Source organism: Coregonus lavaretus (assembly GCF_964263955.1).
Source record: "Coregonus lavaretus genome assembly, chromosome: 6".
Taxonomy (NCBI): Eukaryota; Metazoa; Chordata; class Actinopteri; order Salmoniformes; family Salmonidae; genus Coregonus; species Coregonus lavaretus.
In genome coordinates, this window is record NC_139993.1 from 61,004,392 (window position 1) to 61,021,740 (window position 17,349).

At 45.2% G+C, this 17,349-nt stretch overlaps 1 protein-coding gene across 1 annotated transcript in view; it reads right to left on the reverse strand.

Annotated features, from left to right (window-relative positions):
- Positions 1–17,349, reverse strand: part of ano8b (anoctamin 8b) — a gene marked incomplete at both ends in the record, with an annotated part of 67,764 nt that overhangs the window by 4,922 nt on the left and 45,493 nt on the right. Inside the window, 13 exons of the mRNA XM_084163908.1 lie at positions 1,842–1,973; positions 2,209–2,400; positions 2,903–3,434; positions 7,516–7,763; positions 8,871–9,005; positions 9,283–9,357; positions 9,464–9,519; positions 10,183–10,309; positions 12,093–12,245; positions 13,522–13,683; positions 14,116–14,243; positions 15,064–15,180; positions 16,892–16,988. Coding sequence (XP_084020034.1) covers positions 1,842–1,973; positions 2,209–2,400; positions 2,903–3,434; positions 7,516–7,763; positions 8,871–9,005; positions 9,283–9,357; positions 9,464–9,519; positions 10,183–10,309; positions 12,093–12,245; positions 13,522–13,683; positions 14,116–14,243; positions 15,064–15,180; positions 16,892–16,988 — 2,154 coding nt within the window. The remainder of the gene's footprint in view (positions 1–1,841; positions 1,974–2,208; positions 2,401–2,902; positions 3,435–7,515; positions 7,764–8,870; positions 9,006–9,282; positions 9,358–9,463; positions 9,520–10,182; positions 10,310–12,092; positions 12,246–13,521; positions 13,684–14,115; positions 14,244–15,063; positions 15,181–16,891; positions 16,989–17,349) is intronic.

Sequence of the window (17,349 nt, forward strand, 5' to 3'; positions counted from 1 at the left end):
GTCACTGGCTGAGACTAGGGTCCACTTCACTCACCACCCATCTGCCTTATCAACACCCACAGAAATACCCAGGAGTGAACCACCTCATATCAAACTACATCATTTTTTACTGCTATGGGCACTTAGTTGTGGAGTTGAAAGCCACCTCAGAAAAGGATGCATTTCATTGAGGTAGCTGTGGTTTGCTTCAATATAGTCACGCCTGTTTCTAGGCTTTCATAGATACCTGCTGCTGTCTGGTGAGCAAGACTATCCCTTCTCTGGGATATAAAAACAACTTTGAGATCTTTACATAATAAATATTTAGGAAGTTAATGTGAAATTGCAAACAACATGCAATAGGACAGCAGATATATGGCATATTATGATGACTTAATCTCATCTGAAAGCCTGCTAGTAGACTGCACACTGAGGACAGCTTGATGCCCAAACACATTGGTGCAGGTCATAATACACTTTTGAAATATGTATTTTGGAAGACAGTATGATGACCATAGCTCACTGAGGTGACTTCTAAACAAACAAGTCTATAAGGGCTCCTGGGTTGCTGTCGGTTTGTGAGGTTGAGCTGCTCTGAGATCAGTCTTCCAGCCATATATCTTCACCTCAACTATTAGAGGATGTCATTCAAATCTGATTCTGGACCAGTGCTGAGTGTTAGTCTACCACAAAATCCCTATTTAACCCTGCCAACACTGAAACAGTGTGAGACTGAGAGACTAACTCATAAAAACATGGGTCTATGCAACTCAAAACCCCATCAGCCCACCGAGCTAAAGCCTAGGCATTACAGTGCCATCAGAAAGTATTCACACCCCTTGACTTTTTCCACATTTTGTTGTGTTACAAGGTGGGATTAAAATTGATTTAATTTGAATTTTTTTGTCAACGGTCTACACAAAATACTCTGTAATGTCAAAGTGGAAGAAAAATTCTAACGTGTAAAGAAATATATATATGAAAAATAAAACACTAATATTTTGTATCTTGATTACATAATGTAAATATTCAATCCCCTGAGTCAATACATGTTAGAATAACTTTTGGCAGCGATTACAGCTGTAAGTCTTTCTGGGTTTTACTTTAGTGTTCCTTATTGCAAACAGGATGCATGTTTTGGAATATTTTTATTCTGTACAGGCTTCCTTCTTTTCACTCTGTCATTTAGGTTAGTATTGTGGAGTAACTACAATGTTGTTGATCCATCCTCAGTGTTCTCCTATCACAGCCATTCAACTCTGTAACTGTTTTAAAGTCACCATTGGCCTCATAGTGAAGTCCTTTAGCGGTTTCCTTCCTCTCCGGCAACTGAGTTAGGAAGGACACCTGTATCTTTGTAGTGACTGGGTGTATTGATACACCATCCAACGTGTAATTATGTTTACCCATCTACCAATAGGTGCACTTCTTTGCGAGGCATTGGAAAACCTACCTGGTCTTTGTGGTTGAATCTGTGTTTGAAATTCACTGCTCGACTGATAATTTACAGATAATTTTATGTGTGGGGTTAAAAAATCCATGGAACTTATTATGTGACTTGTTAAGCACATTTTTACTCCTGAACTTATTTAGGCTTGCCATAACAAAGGGCTTAAATACTTATTGACTCAAGACATTTGAACATCTCATTTTTAATTAATTAGTAAAAATGTCTAAAAACATAATTCCACTTTGACATTATGGGGTATTGTGTGTAGGCCTGTGACCCAAAAATATCTAAATTTAATACATTTTAAATTCAGGCCGTAAGACAACAAAATGTGGAATAAGTCAAGGTGTGTGAATCCTTTCTGAAAGCCCAGTATCTGATGCCAGGTCAGTGATGCTAACAGAGGATGTACCTCGAGGATGATGATGGAAATGATGGCCATCTCAGGGCTGAGCCAGGGGAAGAGGCGCTGCAGCTGACCACACTGACCAATCAGGTAACAGTTGACTATGATGGCGATCAGACCCATGGCCTCCATCGCCGTCTGCAGAGGGAGACACACACCACAGAAAGGTTTACTGTATGTGCACAGAACATCATGCCTATAAAGCTTACACAAGTTCAATTCATGATTAAGCTTATATGAAAGGACAGGTCTCTGTTTATGGAATATTAGTGCTGGGCTGCAACAAAAGCCTGTGGCCTTCCATAACCACAGTTCCCCATTCCCACCCCCCATTCCCACCCCTTTGACTGACCTACCTGTCCCTCAGTCCTACCTGCCACTGTCCGATGCTCTCCACTCTCTGGCCGAAGGGCCTCTGTAGGCCGGTACAGAGTTTGAAGGCGTCGCTGCGGATCTCGATGATGTTGTTGATGAGGGCACACATGGCTGCCAGGGGGAAGGCTGAGGAGAAGAGGACCACGTAGCCGAACTGGACAAACATCTCCTGGTAGTCCTGGAAGGTGTCCTGGAAGGGATAAAAAAAAACACAATGGATAGTCAGCACTGTCTGTGACATGAATAGATGATAATCACAACGTTTAATATCTTTATTGTTCCAGTAAGGGCCGGAACAAAAGTTGTGTAAATGTAGTTGTACGTGTATGGGAAGCTAGACTCATGGATAACTTAGCTTTGCACAGTGACGTCAAGAGACCCCCTAACCTACATGTCAGTGTGTTTATGGTTTAGTGGTACTGACAGTTGATTCTGAATGCATAGTGCCAGACACAGATACGATGTATTTACAGTTCTTGGTGGTATTACCTAAATACACAGTAATTACATTCAAGTTAGCAAAGTAGTCAATAGAATAACTAGAAGTGTTCTCCAGAAGGTAACCTCAAAACCCATCCATGCCATCCCAAATATCAATCAACAGTTTACTTAGAGTTGGCATTGTTGACATAGTTCACATAGTGAGTGAGCCTGCTCATTAGTTAGTTTCTGTGTGTGTGCTGTCGTCCTACCTCATATGTCTGCATGCAGCTCTCTATCTCAGCCTGTGTCAGACTCGTACTCTCCTGCTCCTCTGGAGGGTCGATCCATGACTCCCGCTTGGTCTTAGAGTCCACCCTCTCCAAACTCCTCTGCCTTCTGCGATGACGCACCGTCACCGTGCTCTCCGGCCCAGAAGGCAGCGGGGCAGCCGCCATACTCTCATTGGTTGAACCTCCCGTGTCCTTTGTCTCAGTGACGCCATTGTCATCGTCATCATCGTAGGTCTCGAACACCGATGCCGGGTCCATCCCCTTCTCCACCATAGTGGGGCTGCCGTCCTCCAGGAAACTGTCCTCCATTGTGGGGACGCAGCCCCCTCCTGACGACTTCCTGTCCACCTTCTCTATGAAGCTGACCTTCCTCAGCTTGAGGCCACAGTCTATCAGACTCTCAGACGATACCTCGTTCTCTCCCTCACTGAACCTCCCACTGTCCCCCTCCTCCCTCTCTCCCTCCTCCTCCTCAGGCACCCCACATCCCCCGTTCAGACACTTCTTCTCCCTGCAGAACAGAGGAAAGGCTGCTGCTTACTGTAGTCTAATCATATACCATCTATAACACTATTGTAGTTGGGTTAGTAATGTAATAATGTGAACATCCTCAAACAAATCTAAATATACAGTGCATTCAGAAAGTATTCAGACCCCTTGACTTTATCCACGTTTTGTTACGTTACAGCCTTATTCTAAAATGGATTAAATTCTTTTTTTCCCTCATCAATCTACACACAATACCCCATAATGATCAGCTTTAATATTGCAGATAGATTGTAACTTCCATCAATGTAATTGTCTGCATCACTTCCAACCCCCCATATGTTTTTTTTTCTCACAAATACATATACACATACACACATATAAATACATATACATACATATATATATACAGTTGAAGTCAGAAATGTACATACACCTTAGCCAAATACATTTAAACTCAGTTTTTCACAATTCCTGACATTTAATTCCCTGTCTTAGGTCAGTTAGGATCACCACTTTATTTTAAGAATGTGAAATGTCAGAATAATAGTAGAGAGAATGATTTATTTCAGCTTTTATTTCTTTCATCACATTCCCAGTGGGTCATAAGTTTACATACACTCAATTAGTATTTGGTAGCATTGCCTTTAAATTGTTTAACTTGGGTCAAACGTTTCGGGTAGCCTTCCACAAGCTTCCCACAATAAGTTGGGTGAATTTTGGCCCATTCCTCCTGACAGAGCTGGTGTAACTGAGTCAGGTTTGTAGGCCTCCTTGCTCGCACACGCTTTTTCAGTTCTGTCCACAAATCTTCTATAGGATTGAGGGCAGGGCTTTGTAATGGCCACTCCAATACCTTGACTTTGTTGTCCTTAAGCCATTTTGCCACAACTTTGGAAGTATGCTTGGGGTCATTGTCCGTTTGGAAGACCCATTTGCGACCAAGCTTTTACTTCCTGACTGATGTCTTGAGATGTTGATTCAATATATCCACATAATTTTCCTTCCTCATGATGCCATCTATTTTGTGAAGTGCACCAGTCCCTCCTGCAGCAAAGCAACCCCACAGCATGATGCTGCCACCCCCGTGCTTCAAGGTTGGGATGGTGTTCTTCGGCTTGCAATCAACCACCTTTTTTCCAAACATAACGATGGTCATTATGGCCAAACAGTTATATTTTTGTTTCATCAGACCAGAGGACATTTCTCCAAAAAGTACGATCTTTGTCCCCATGTGCAGTTGCAAACCGTAGTCTGGCTTTTTTATGTCGGTTTTGGAGCAGTGGCTTCTTCCTTGCTGAGAGGCCTTTCAGGCTATGTCGATATAGGACTCGTTTTACTGTGGATATAGATAATTTTGTACCTGTTTCCTCCAGCATCTCCACAAGGTCCTTTGCTGTTGTTCTGGGATTGATTTGCACTTTTTGCACCAAAGTACGTTCATCGCTAGGAGACAGAACGCGTCTCCTTCCTGAGCGGTATGACGGCTGCGTGGTCCCATGGTGTTTATACTTGCGTACTATTGTTTGTACAGATGAACGTGGTACCTTCAGGCATTTGGAAATTGCTCCCAAGGATGAACCAGACTTGTGGAGGTCTACAATTTCTTTTCTGAGGTCTTGGCTGATTTCTTTTGATTTTCCCATGATGTCAAGCAAAGAGGCGCTGAGTTTGAAGGTAGGCCTTGAAATACATCCACAGGTACACCTCCAATTGACTCAAATTATGTCAATTAGCCTATCAGAATCTTCTAAAGCCATGACATCATTTTCTGGAATTTTCCAAGCTGTTTAAAGGCACAGTGAACTTAGTGTATGTAAACTTCTGACCCACTGGAATTGTGATACAGTGAATTATAAGTGAAATAATCTGTCTGTAAACAATTGTTGGATAAATTACTTGTGTCATGCACAAAGTAGATGTCCTAACCGACTTCCCAAAACTATAGTTTGTTAACAATACATTTGTGGAGTGGTTGAAAAACGAGTTTTAATGACTCCAACCTAAGTGTACGTAAATTTCCGACTTCAACTGTACATATCCTTTTTTAAAATATATTTCCCTTTATTACTTTCCAGCCCCACCACCCCTTCCCTAATTGGAGTAAACTAGTGAACAACAATGCTTAGGCCTCTACTTCCAGCTTATACATACTATAAACATTTTATGGACACAGTCAATTTTACAATAATTCAATTTGGTTTGTTTTTACTCCTGAACTTCCTCTACCCTCAACCTCTACAATCATTTTCATGATGTCCATCCGGTTTGCTTCTATATGCCATATCTTTCTAGCTGTTCCTCTTTGCCTCGATCCTGACCAGTCTCCACCACCATGCTTCACCATAGGGATGGTGCCAGGTTTCCTCCAGACATGACGCTTGGCATTCAGGCCAAAGTGTTCAATCTTGGTTTCATCAGACCAGAGAATCTTGTTTCTCATGGTTTGAGAGTCTTTAGGTGCCTTTTGGCAAAACTCCAAGCGGGCTGTCATGTGCATTTTACTGAGGAGTGGCTTTCGTCTGGCCACTCTACCATAAAGGCCTGATTGGTGGAGTGCTGCAGAGATGGTTGTCCTTCTGGAATGTTCTCCCATCTCCACAGAGAAATTCTAGAGCTCTGTCAGAGTGACCATCGGGTTCTTGGTCACCTCCCTGACCAAGGCCCTTCTCCCCCGATTACTTAGTTTGGCCGGGCAGACAGCTCTAGAAAGAGTCTTGGTGGTTCCAAACTTCTTCCATTTAAGAATGATGGAGGCCACTGTGTTCTTGGGGACCTTCAATGCTGCAGAAATGTTTTGGTACCCTTCCCCAGATCTGTGCCTCGACACAATCCTGTCTCAGAGCTCTACGGACAATTCCTTCGACCTCATGGCTTGGTTTTTGCTCTGACATGCACTGTCAACTGTCGGACCTTATATAAACAGTTGTGTGCCTTTCCAAATCATGTCCAATCAATTGAATTTACCGCAGGTGGACTCCAGTCAAGTTGTAGAAACATCTCAAGGATGATCAATTGAAACAGGATGCACCTGAGCTCAATTTCGAGTCTCATAGCAAAGGGTCTGAATACTTATGTAAATAAGGTATTTCTGTATTTTATTTTTAATACATTTGCTTAAATCTCTACAAACATGTTTTTGCTTTGTCATTATGGGGTATCGTGTATAGATTGCTAAGGATTTTGTTATTTATTTAATCCATTTTAGAATAAGGCTGTAACGTAACAACATTTTGAAAAGGTCAAAGGGTCTGAATACTTTCCGAAGACACTGTAGGCTTGTCTACACTCAAAGGGTCTGAATACTTTCCGAAGACACTTTAGGCTTGTCTACACTCAAAGGGTCTGAATACTTTCCGAAGACACTGTAGGCTTGTCTACACTCAAAGGGTCTGAATACTTTCCGAAGACACTGTAGGCTTGTCTACACTCAAAGGGTCTGAATACTTTCCGAAGACACTGTAGGCTTGTCTACACTCAAAGGGTCTGAATACTTTCCGAAGACACTGTAGGCTTGTCTACACTCAAAGGGTCTGAATACTTTCCGAAGACACTGTAGGCTTGTCTACACTCAAAGGGTCTGAATACTTTCCGAAGACACTGTAGGCTTGTCTACACTCAAAGGGTCTGAATACTTTCCGAAGACACTGTAGGCTTGTCTACACTCAAAGGGTCTGAATACTTTCCGAAGACACTGTAGGCTTGTCTACACTCAAAGGGTCTGAATACTTTCCGAAGACACTGTAGGCTTGTCTACACTCAAAGGGTCTGAATACTTTCCGAAGACACTGTAGGCTTGTCTGCACTCAAAGGGTCTGAATACTTTCCGAAGACACTGTAGGCTTGTCTACACTCAAAGGGTCTGAATACTTTCCGAAGACACTGTAGGCTTGTCTACACTCAAAGGAACATGTCTGAATACTTTCCGAAGACGCTGTAGGCTTGGGTCTGAATACTTTCCGAAGACGCTGTAGGCTTGTCTACACTCAAAGGGTCTGAATACTTTCCGAAGACGCTGTAGGCTTGTCTACACTCAAAGGAACATGTCTGAAAATGGAAGCCCTCATGTCACTTATTCATGGATGAAGTCGTTGTGTCAACATTACCTGCGGTCAGGCAGTCCCACCCCGGGTTTGGTTCCCCTCAGGCCAGGGCCCGGCATGGCCTGGTCGGTGGGTGAAGCCTGGGGCTTTCCTGCGGCCAGCCGAGAGTACTTGAGCAGGGCTGAGAGGAGCAGATCCCAGACGCCGCGCAGGGTGAGCTCGCCCAGCTTGTGGCGCTCGTACAGGTAAGGCTGCATCACCTCCTTCACGTTCTGGACAAACTGACGGATGATCAGCAGGGTGGCCAGCATCTGATACACACAGGAAATAGAGGACAGGATCAAGGGTTAAAGGTCAGGGATGTCATGATCTGTCACAGGGTTTAATACCATGCATAGAGATTTCGATAAGTAATCATTAGGGCACCACAGTAAACAAATCAAGTCGTAAAAAATCAAGATATAATATTCCTTTGCAAAAATTAAATATTCAATGAGTAAATATTCAATGTAAAACTACCACTGAGTTGAGACCTAGGACACAGAGACACACACATATTGTCCTTTCACTGCAAACCATGACCAAGTCAAAGCACGAAGCACATTTACACACAGTCCACAGTCATCAGTCCAACAGTTCACATCAATGACCACTAGTGTTTATTAAATTCCTTAACACAAACAGAAAGTGACGTATATGAAAACATATGCTGGAACATTTTTGCCTTTCAGAAATCAACACAGAGTTAATAAACAATAAACACACAAAGGGACAGTTATTAGAGATGGACAGAGGGACGGAAAGAAGGACAGAAGGACAGAAGGACAGAGTGACAGATTGACGTGCCAGGCATATGACTTTCCCGACACAAACCTTATAGAACAGACGTCCAAATCCACAGATAGCCAGATGCTACAAACCCAAAGCAGAACACTGCTTAACAGACATGTCAAATGCTTCAAAAGTTCCATCATATCCACGACTAACAAAGAAACCAACTGTGGAACATTCTATATGTGTTTTAAATCAACAAAGTATCCACACATACTAGCCTACTTCCTAGTAGGTAACTGGGTATGTGACAAGTTACCAACAGAATCCTATCCTTACAGAAACATGACTACATGTGCTGTACGACTAGCAGGTTTATGCCAGCAGACAACCTACAACAGACACAAATGTAGCAATCCTGCATCTACCTGAACATGTAAATGCTTTCTATGCAATGCCAAAGATGCATACAGTAAAGGTGCTAAAACTACAAGCACACCAAAAGAACAGACTACAACTCTACAACTCTAAACAAATAAGGCACATGACGTTTAAAGGTCTAAGGTCATGCATGGGGCGCTGGGCAGGTAATGTCGAGATTACTTTGACCTCTAACCCCTAACCCATGGTGGGGGGCAAGGTCGTACTTTGGACCTGAAGGAGGCCTTGATGACCGAGGGGATGGTGACGACCAGCAGCTTGATCTTGAGGAAGAGAAAAGGCAGCATATTGTCCTTCAGCTGCCTGAGAAGACTCTGTCCCAGAGAGAACACCAGTAACAGCTAGGTCCGCACCACGGAACCAGCACCACGGAACCAGCACCACGGAACCAGCACCACGGAACCAGCACCACGGAACCAGCACCACGGACCCAGCACCACGGACCCAGCACCAATGAACCCACACAACACAGAGACGGATGGAAAAATAGACAGAACGAAGAGAGAGCAACATGTGAAGGGGAGGGAGGGGTGAAGCAAGGAAGACCAGGAAGGTGAAAATGGTTTGGGTAACTTTTTGGAAGGAGTGGAAACATGGTGTGATTTCAGTGTCTCTTACCTCTTTCAGACGCTCCATGTCTTTGAGGTAGAATCCAATGTAGAAAAGGCTGAGATAAGAATTTACAAACTGAAACTGAGAGTAAAGAAAGAGAGAGGAAGTGTAAATTCTGTATTTCAATCATTTGTCTTGTGAAAAGTGAATCCAATTTCCATGTAATAAGGAAGATGACAGCACTCACAAGAACCAATTTAATGATGAGATGTTTCTCATAGGCACTCTGGAGTCTGTAGTTTTCTGTGCGGGAAGAAATATAATGTCAGAATTCACAGCAATAATCATCATCACCAGAATTCGACCCTACGATAGCCACTTTCACCGAGCCAGCTATGCTGCTGGCTTCAGAGTGAAGTGGTTTCCCATAACAAACCGCGTTAATTTTGAGTTTGCACAATTTCACACAAAAGAACGGAGTGGTGTCTAATTTACAAGCCACCTGTAATTGTTTGTGTCCGATTTCGAGGCTTGACACATGTAACAGATGAAATACCTCCCAAATTAAATGTTTAACTGTTACGGAGGTTTATATCTTGTAAAACGACACAGGGAATTTTTCTCATTCGAATTTCATGCTTGTTTTATTATTTAAATGTGAAACATGAATTGCATCATTCAAGTCACGAGTGTGTCCTGAAGTTGATGGGTGTATTTGTTCCCCTCTTGAAGTCACCCTCTGAGTTTCGTCAGCAACACGTGACAATGGAGGGCCCTCCGAGTGAGTAGGTAGGGGCGAGAGGTTGGTTTGGGATTCACGGTAGGTCTGTAGGTGGGTTTTAATTTTCCATGTTAATTACTCGTTCCCCTTTCAGATATACCAACATGCTGGTATAAAGATGCAGGCATGGTAAAATAGTGGGATGTTGGTCTGTGTATGAAAGGGATAAGTGTGGGTGTTCTCACCCATGTCGTTGAGCCAGCAGGCTATCTTCCTGTACACCTCGTCACAGGCTGTCACAGTGATGGCCAGCATTATCTTAGGGATGAACCGGGCCAGGCGAGGCACTTCTTTAATCCCCATAACAAACTCCTGCAAACACCACAACAACAACAACAACAACTTCCTTACTTACTACACACACTACAAACCTGTACAGTACCTATGTACAGTGAGGGAAAAAAGTATTTGATCCCCTGCTGATTTTGTACATTTGCCCACTGACAAAGAAATGATCAGTCTATAATTTTAATGGTAGGTTTATTTGAACAGTGAGAGACAGAATAACAACAAAAAAATCCAGAAAAACGCATGTCAAAAATGTTATAAATTGATTTGCATTTTAATGAGGGAAATAAGTATTTGACCCCTCTGCAAAACATGACTTAGTACTTGGTGGCAAAACCCTTGTTGGCAATCACAGAGGTCAGACATTTCTTGTAGTTGGCCACCAGGTTTGCACACATCTCAGGAGGGATTTTGTCCCACTCCTCTTTGCAGATCTTCTCCAAGTCATTAAGGTTTCGAGCCTGATGTTTGGCAACTCGAACTTTCAGCTCCCTCCACAGATTTTCTATGGGATTAAGGTCTGGAGACTGGCTAGGCCACTCCAGGACCTTAATGTGCTACTTCTTGAGCCACTCCTTTGTTACCTTGGCCGTGTGTTTTGGGTCATTGTCATGCTGGAATACCCATCCACGACCCATTTTCAATGCCCTGGCTGAGGGAAGGAGGTTCTCACCCAAGATTTGACGGTACATGACCCCATCCATCGTCCCTTTGATGGGGTGAAGTTGTCCTGTCCCCTTAGCAGAAAAACACCCCCAAAGCATAATGTTTCCACCTCCATGTTTGACGGTGGGGATGGGGTTCTTGGGGTCATTCTTGGGGTCCAAACACGGCGAGTTGAGTTGATGCCAAAGAGCTCCATTTTGGTCTCATCTGACCACAACACTTTCACCCAGTTCTCCTCTGAATCATTCAGATGTTCATTGGCAAACTTCAGACAGGCCTGTATATGTGCTTTCTTGAGCAGGGGGACCTTGCGGGTGCTGCAGGATTTCAGTCCTTCACGGTGTAGTGTGTTACCAATTGTTTTCTTGGTGACTATGGTCCCAGCTGCCTTGAGATCATTGACAAGATCCTCCCGTGTAGTTCTGGGCTGATTCCTCACCGTTCTCATGATCATTGCAACTCCACGAGGTGAGATCTTGCATGGAGCCCCAGGCCGAGGGAGATTGACAGGTCTTTTGTGTTTCTTCCATTTGCGAATAATCGCACCAACTGTTGTCACCTTCTCACCAAGCTGCTTGGCGATGGTCTTGTAGCCCATTCCAGCCTTGTGTAGGTCTACAATCTTGTCCCTGACATCCTTGGAGAGCTCTTTGGTCTTGTCCATGGTGGAGAGTTTGGAATCTGATTGATTGATTGCTCGTTACCTGTATAAAAGACACCTGGGAGCCAGAAATCTTTCTGATTGAGAGGGGGTCAAATACTTATTTCCCTCATTAAAATGCAAATCAATTAATAAAATGTTTGACATGCGTTTTTCTGGATTTTTTTGTTGTTATTCTGTCTCTCACTGTTCAAATAAACCTACCATTAAAATTATAGACTGATAATTTCTTTGTCAGTGGGCAAATGTACAAAATCAGCAGGGGATCAAATACTTTTTTCCCTCACTGTATATGGCTTCAATTATAAATATCTAACTATTCTGTATTACATGGCTACATAAACCTATAGAATGCACTGACAAGAACCACATCCATCTTGAAGGAATACATGTTTATGACCGATTCATAATCAAAAGCAAAGTACATCTCCAGTAAGGCCGTTTGACAGTGTTACTAGAAGCTGTGGATCATTCAGTGACCTGCAGCTCAAAGCAGAGGAGCATGGCCAGGAAGACGAAGCAGAGACACAGCATGCAGATGGGCAGGCTGACCAGCCACCTGAACACCCTCCTCCTCCATGGTGCGTAGTAAAACTCCTCACAGCCCGTTATGGGGCTGCACCGCTTCACACCCTGCATAGGGAAAGGGGAGGGGGGGGGAGACAGGGGAGGTGAGACGGGAGAGAGGGAGGGGAGAGAGGGGGGAGAGAGGGAGGAGAGAAGTGGAGAGAGGTGGAGGGAGGAGAGAGGGAGGAGAGAGGTGGAGGGAGGAGAGAGGGAGGAGAGAGGTGGAGGGAGGAGAGAGGGAGGAGAGAGGTGGAGGGATGAGAGAGGGAGGAGAGAGGTGGAGGGAGGAGAGAGGTGGAGGGAGGAGAGAGGTGGAGGGAAGAGAGAGGGAGGAGAGAGGTGGAGGGATGAGAGAGGTGGAGGGAGGAGAGAGGTGGAGGGAGGAGAGAGGGAGGAGAGAGGTGGAGGGAGGAGAGAGGTGGAGGGAGGAGAGAGGGAGGAGAGAGGTGGAGGGATGAGAGAGGTGGAGGGAGGAGAGAGGGAGGAGAGAGGTGGAGGGATGAGAGAGGGATGAGAGAGGTGGAGGGATGAGAGAGGTGGAGGGAGGAGAGAGGGAGGAGAGAGGTGGAGGGAGGAGAGAGGTGGAGGGAGGAGAGAGGGAGGAGAGAGGTGGAGGGATGCGAGCAGGAGGAGAGAGGTGGAGGGAGGAGAGAGGTGGAGGGAGGAGAGAGGGAGGAGAGAGGTGGAGGGAGGAGAGAGGTGGAGGGATGAGAGAGGGAGGAGAGAGGTGGAGGGAGGAGAGAGGGAGGAGAGAGGTGGAGGGAGGAGAGAGGTGGAGGGAGGAGAGAGGGAGGAGAGAGGTGGAGGGATGCGAGCGGGAGGAGAGAGGTGGAGGGAGGAAAGAGGTGGAGGGAGGAGAGAGGGAGGAGAGAGGTGGAGGGAGGAGAGAGGGAGGAGAGAGGTGGAGGGAGGAGAGAGGTGGAGGGAGGAGAGAGGGAGGAGAGAGGTGGAGGGATGCGAGCGGGAGGAGAGAGGTGGAGGGAGGAGAGAGGTGGAGGGAGGAGAGAGGGAGGAAAGATGGAGGAGAGCGGAAGGAGGGAGGGAGGAGGGAGGAGAGAGGTGGAGGGATGAGAGAGGTGGAGGGAGGAGAGAGGGAGGAGGGAGGGAGGAGGGAGGAGAGAGGGAGGAGAGAGGTGGAGGGATGAGAGAGGTGGAGGGAGGAGAGAGGGAGGCAAGAGGGAGGAGAGAGGGAGGAGAGAGGTGGATGGAGGAGAGAGGGAGGAGAGAGGGAGAGAATAGGAATAAAAATGGTTTCCACCTGTTGTCCATCATTTTGTTGTAGCTCAGTGTTTTCCTTTATTCAGTATATTCAGAGATTGAAATGTTCTCATGTCCTCCTCACCCTAAACTGTGGCCGTGGTTCCTCTAGGGACTCGTTAGGGGTGTCCAGCGTACCCCACTTATAGGCTAGCTCCGCCCCCCTTCTCTTCCACCTCTCCAGGAAGAGCGTGGCCCACACCACGTTGAACAGGGCAAACACTACACAGCAGATATCACGACTCGTCTGAGGAGAAAGGAGAATACACAGGTGGACCTTTAAATGAAACATGTGACCTCAATAACACAATGACCAAAGGAGGACTGGAAAAGGATAAAGTATTCTATTCTATGAAAAGAAATGAGATCATCATATCTGAGGATCCTTAGAAACACTGTTGCTACATTTTAAAATGTCAACGCAGTTCAATATCTCACTGTGATTCAGTTGAAAAGGCTAATGTTGTTAAAGAAGGGAATGCACTGTACTACAGAGCAGATTGTAGTGTATCACAGTGTATCTGTCCTAAATGCGTTACAAACAGTAAGTTGTAAGTAAGTAAGCCTTGTCCGAGCCAAAACGACCCACAGGGCAGGAGCCTGTAGTGTGAGGCAGCCTGATGGACAGTACACCCCCTCCCTGGACAGGACACTTGAAAAAGCCCTGTGTAAAAGTCACCTGGTCAGACTCTGTGAGAACCCAGAGCACGAAGCCGATGACAGCAGGATACAGCATAGACGTGGTGTAGAACCCCAGCCAGGCAAAGTACATGGCTATCTTCACCCCAAAGTAGTCATGGATATCATCTAAAGCCAGCACAGACAGAGGGAGCGAGACCGTTAGCAATGAAACATTTATCATTCACTTCAACACTCAATTCAATGTGTGAAGAAAACTTTTGTGGTGGGTTTTGGCCTTGGTTGACCTTTGGTTTAAAGTCACGTGAACCTCATGAACTTCATAAACCACATGAACCACATGAACCTCATGAACTCATGAAAGAGTCACCCAGCACAGCCTGACTTCCTGTAACTAACGATTCATCTCCAGCAAACATTATTCAGTACACAGACAGTTAGGGTAGACATAACGTGTGTGTGTGTGTGTGTGTGTGTGTGTGTGTGTGTGTGTGTTTGTCTGTGTGTGTGTGTGTGTGTGTGTGTGTGTGTGTGTGTGTGTGTGTGTGTGTGTGTGTGTGTGTGTGTGTGTGTGTGTGTGTCCGTGTGTGTGTGTATGTTTGTCTGTGTGTGTGTGTGTGTGTGTGTGTGTGTTTGTCCGTGTGTGTGTGTGTGCGTGTGTGTTTGTCCGTGTGTGTGTTGTGTGTGTGTGTGTCCGTGTGTGTGTGTGTGTGTGTGTCCGTGTGTGTGTGTGTGTGTGTGTGTGTGTCCGTGTGTGTGTGTGTGTGTGTGTGTGTGTGTGTGTGTGTCCGTGTGTGTGTGTGTGTGTGTGTGTGTGTGTGTGTGTGTGTGTCTGTGTGTGTGTGTGTGTGTGTGTGTGTGTTTGTCCGTGTGTGTGTGTGTGTGTGTGTGTGTGTGTGTGTGTGTTTGTCCGTGTCCGTGTCCGTGTGTGTGTGTGTGTGTGTGTCCGTGTGTGTGTGTGTGTGTGTGTGTGTGTGTGTGCACTGACCTAGCGGCTGTTTCTCACACACGGCCTGCACCCAGGACTTCATCAGCTGACTGAGGATCCTCTGCTCATGGAGCGGAAACACCTGCTGGATCACACCCCGCCCACTCAGCTCTGGGACTGGTGGGACAGACAGATAAACATTAACCCCGCCCACTCAGTGGCAGAAGCATACAGAAGCATGCACATACAGTGAGGGAAAAAAAGTATTTGATCCCCTGCTGATTTTGTACGTTTGCCCACTGACAAAGAAATGATCAGTCTATAATTTTAATGGTAGGTTTATTTGAACAGTGAGAGACAGAATAACAACAAAACAATCCAGAAAACGCATGTCACAAAATGTTATAAATTGATTTGCATTTTAATGAGGGAAATAAGTATTTGACCCCCTCTCAATCAGAAAGATTTCTGGCTCCCAGGTGTCTTTTATACAGGTAACGAGCTGAGATTAGGAGCACACTCTTAAAGGGAGTGCTCCTGTTATCAGCTTGTTACCTGTATAAAAGACACCTGTCCACAGAAGCAATCAATCAATCAGATTCCAACTCTCCACCATGGCCAAGACCAAAGAGCTCTCCAATGATGTCAGGGACAAGATTTTAGACCTACACAAGGCTGGAATGGGCTACAAGACCATCGCCAAGCAGCTTAGTGAGAAGGTGACAACAGTTGGTGCGATTATTTGCAAATGAAGAAACACAAAATAACTGTCAATCTCCCTCGGCCTGGGGCTCCATGCAAGATCTCACCTCGTGGAGTTGCAATGATCATGAGAACGGTGAGGAATCAGCCCAGAACTACAAGGGAGGATCTTGTCAATGATCTCAAGGCAGCTGGGACCATAGTCACCAAGAAAACAATTGGTAACACACTACGCCGTGAAGGACTGAAATCCTGCAGCAAAGCAAGGTCCCCCTGCTCAAGAAAGCACATATACAGGCCCATCTGAAGTTTGCCAATGAACATCTGAATGATTCAGAGGAGAACTGGGTGAAAGTGTTGTGGTCAGATGAGACCAAAATGGAGCTCTTTGGCATCAACTCAACTCGCCGTGTTTGGAGGAGGAGGAATGCTGCCTATGACCCCAAGAACACCATCCCCACCGTCAAACATGGAGGTGGAAACATTATGCTTTGGGGGTGTTTTTCTGCTAAAGGGACAGGACAACTTCACCGCATCAAAGGGACGATGGACGGGGCCATGTACCGTCAAATCTTGGGTGAGAACCTCCTTCCCTCAGCCAGGGCATTGAAAATAGGTTGTGGATGGGTATTCCAGAATGACAATGACCCAAAACACACAGCCAAGGCAACAAAGGAGTGGCTCAAGAAGAAGCACATTAAGGTCCTGGAGTGGCCTAGCCAGTCTCCAGACCTTAATCCATAGAAAATCTGTGGAGGGAGCTGAAGGTTCGAGTTGCCAAACGTCAGCCTCGAAACCTTAATGACTTGTAGAAGATCTGCAAAGAGGAGTGGGACAAAATCCCTCCTGAGATGTGTGCAAACCTGGTTGCCAACTACAAGAAAAGTCTAACAAGGGTTTTGCCACCAAGTACTAAGTCATGTTTTGCAGAGGGGTCAAATACTTATTTCCCTCATTAAAATACAAATCAATTTATAACATTTTTGACATGCGTTTTTCTGGATTTTTCTGTTGTTATTCTGTCTCTCCCTGTTCAAATAAACCTACCATTAAAATTATAGACTGATCATGTCTTTGTCAGCGGGAAAACGTACAAAATCAGCAGGGGATCAAATACTTTTTTCCCTCACTGTATCTTTTATTGGGATTAACAAAGTGCTGGAAATAAACAACAAATGTTGCTCACTGATTGGCTGTCCCTCCAGGAAGTGTATGTTGTGAAGAACCTCCCCCTGCTTGGCGCGTAGATTGTCGAGCCAGAACTTGATGATGCTCTGCCTCTCCTGAGGAGAGAGAGGGACAGGCTGGTCAGTCAGACAGAATCAAGTGTTTAGATTCTCAGGCAAGGTTATTAATCACATGAGTCTGTGTGTGAGTGTGTGTATGTGTGTGTGTGAGTGAGTGTGTGTGGACGTGTGTGTGTGGACGTGTTTAACTATACTTGTGGGGACCAGAAGTCCCCACAAGAATGGTAAACAAACAAAATTTGACCAACTGGGGGCATTTGTTGGTCCCCACAAGGTAAAATGCTATTTCTAGGGGGTTTATGGTTACGGTTAGAATTAGTGTTAGGGTTAGAATTAGGTTTAGGGTTAGGGTAATGAGCTAGGGTTAGGTTTAGGGTTAGGGTCAGGGTAAGGGTAA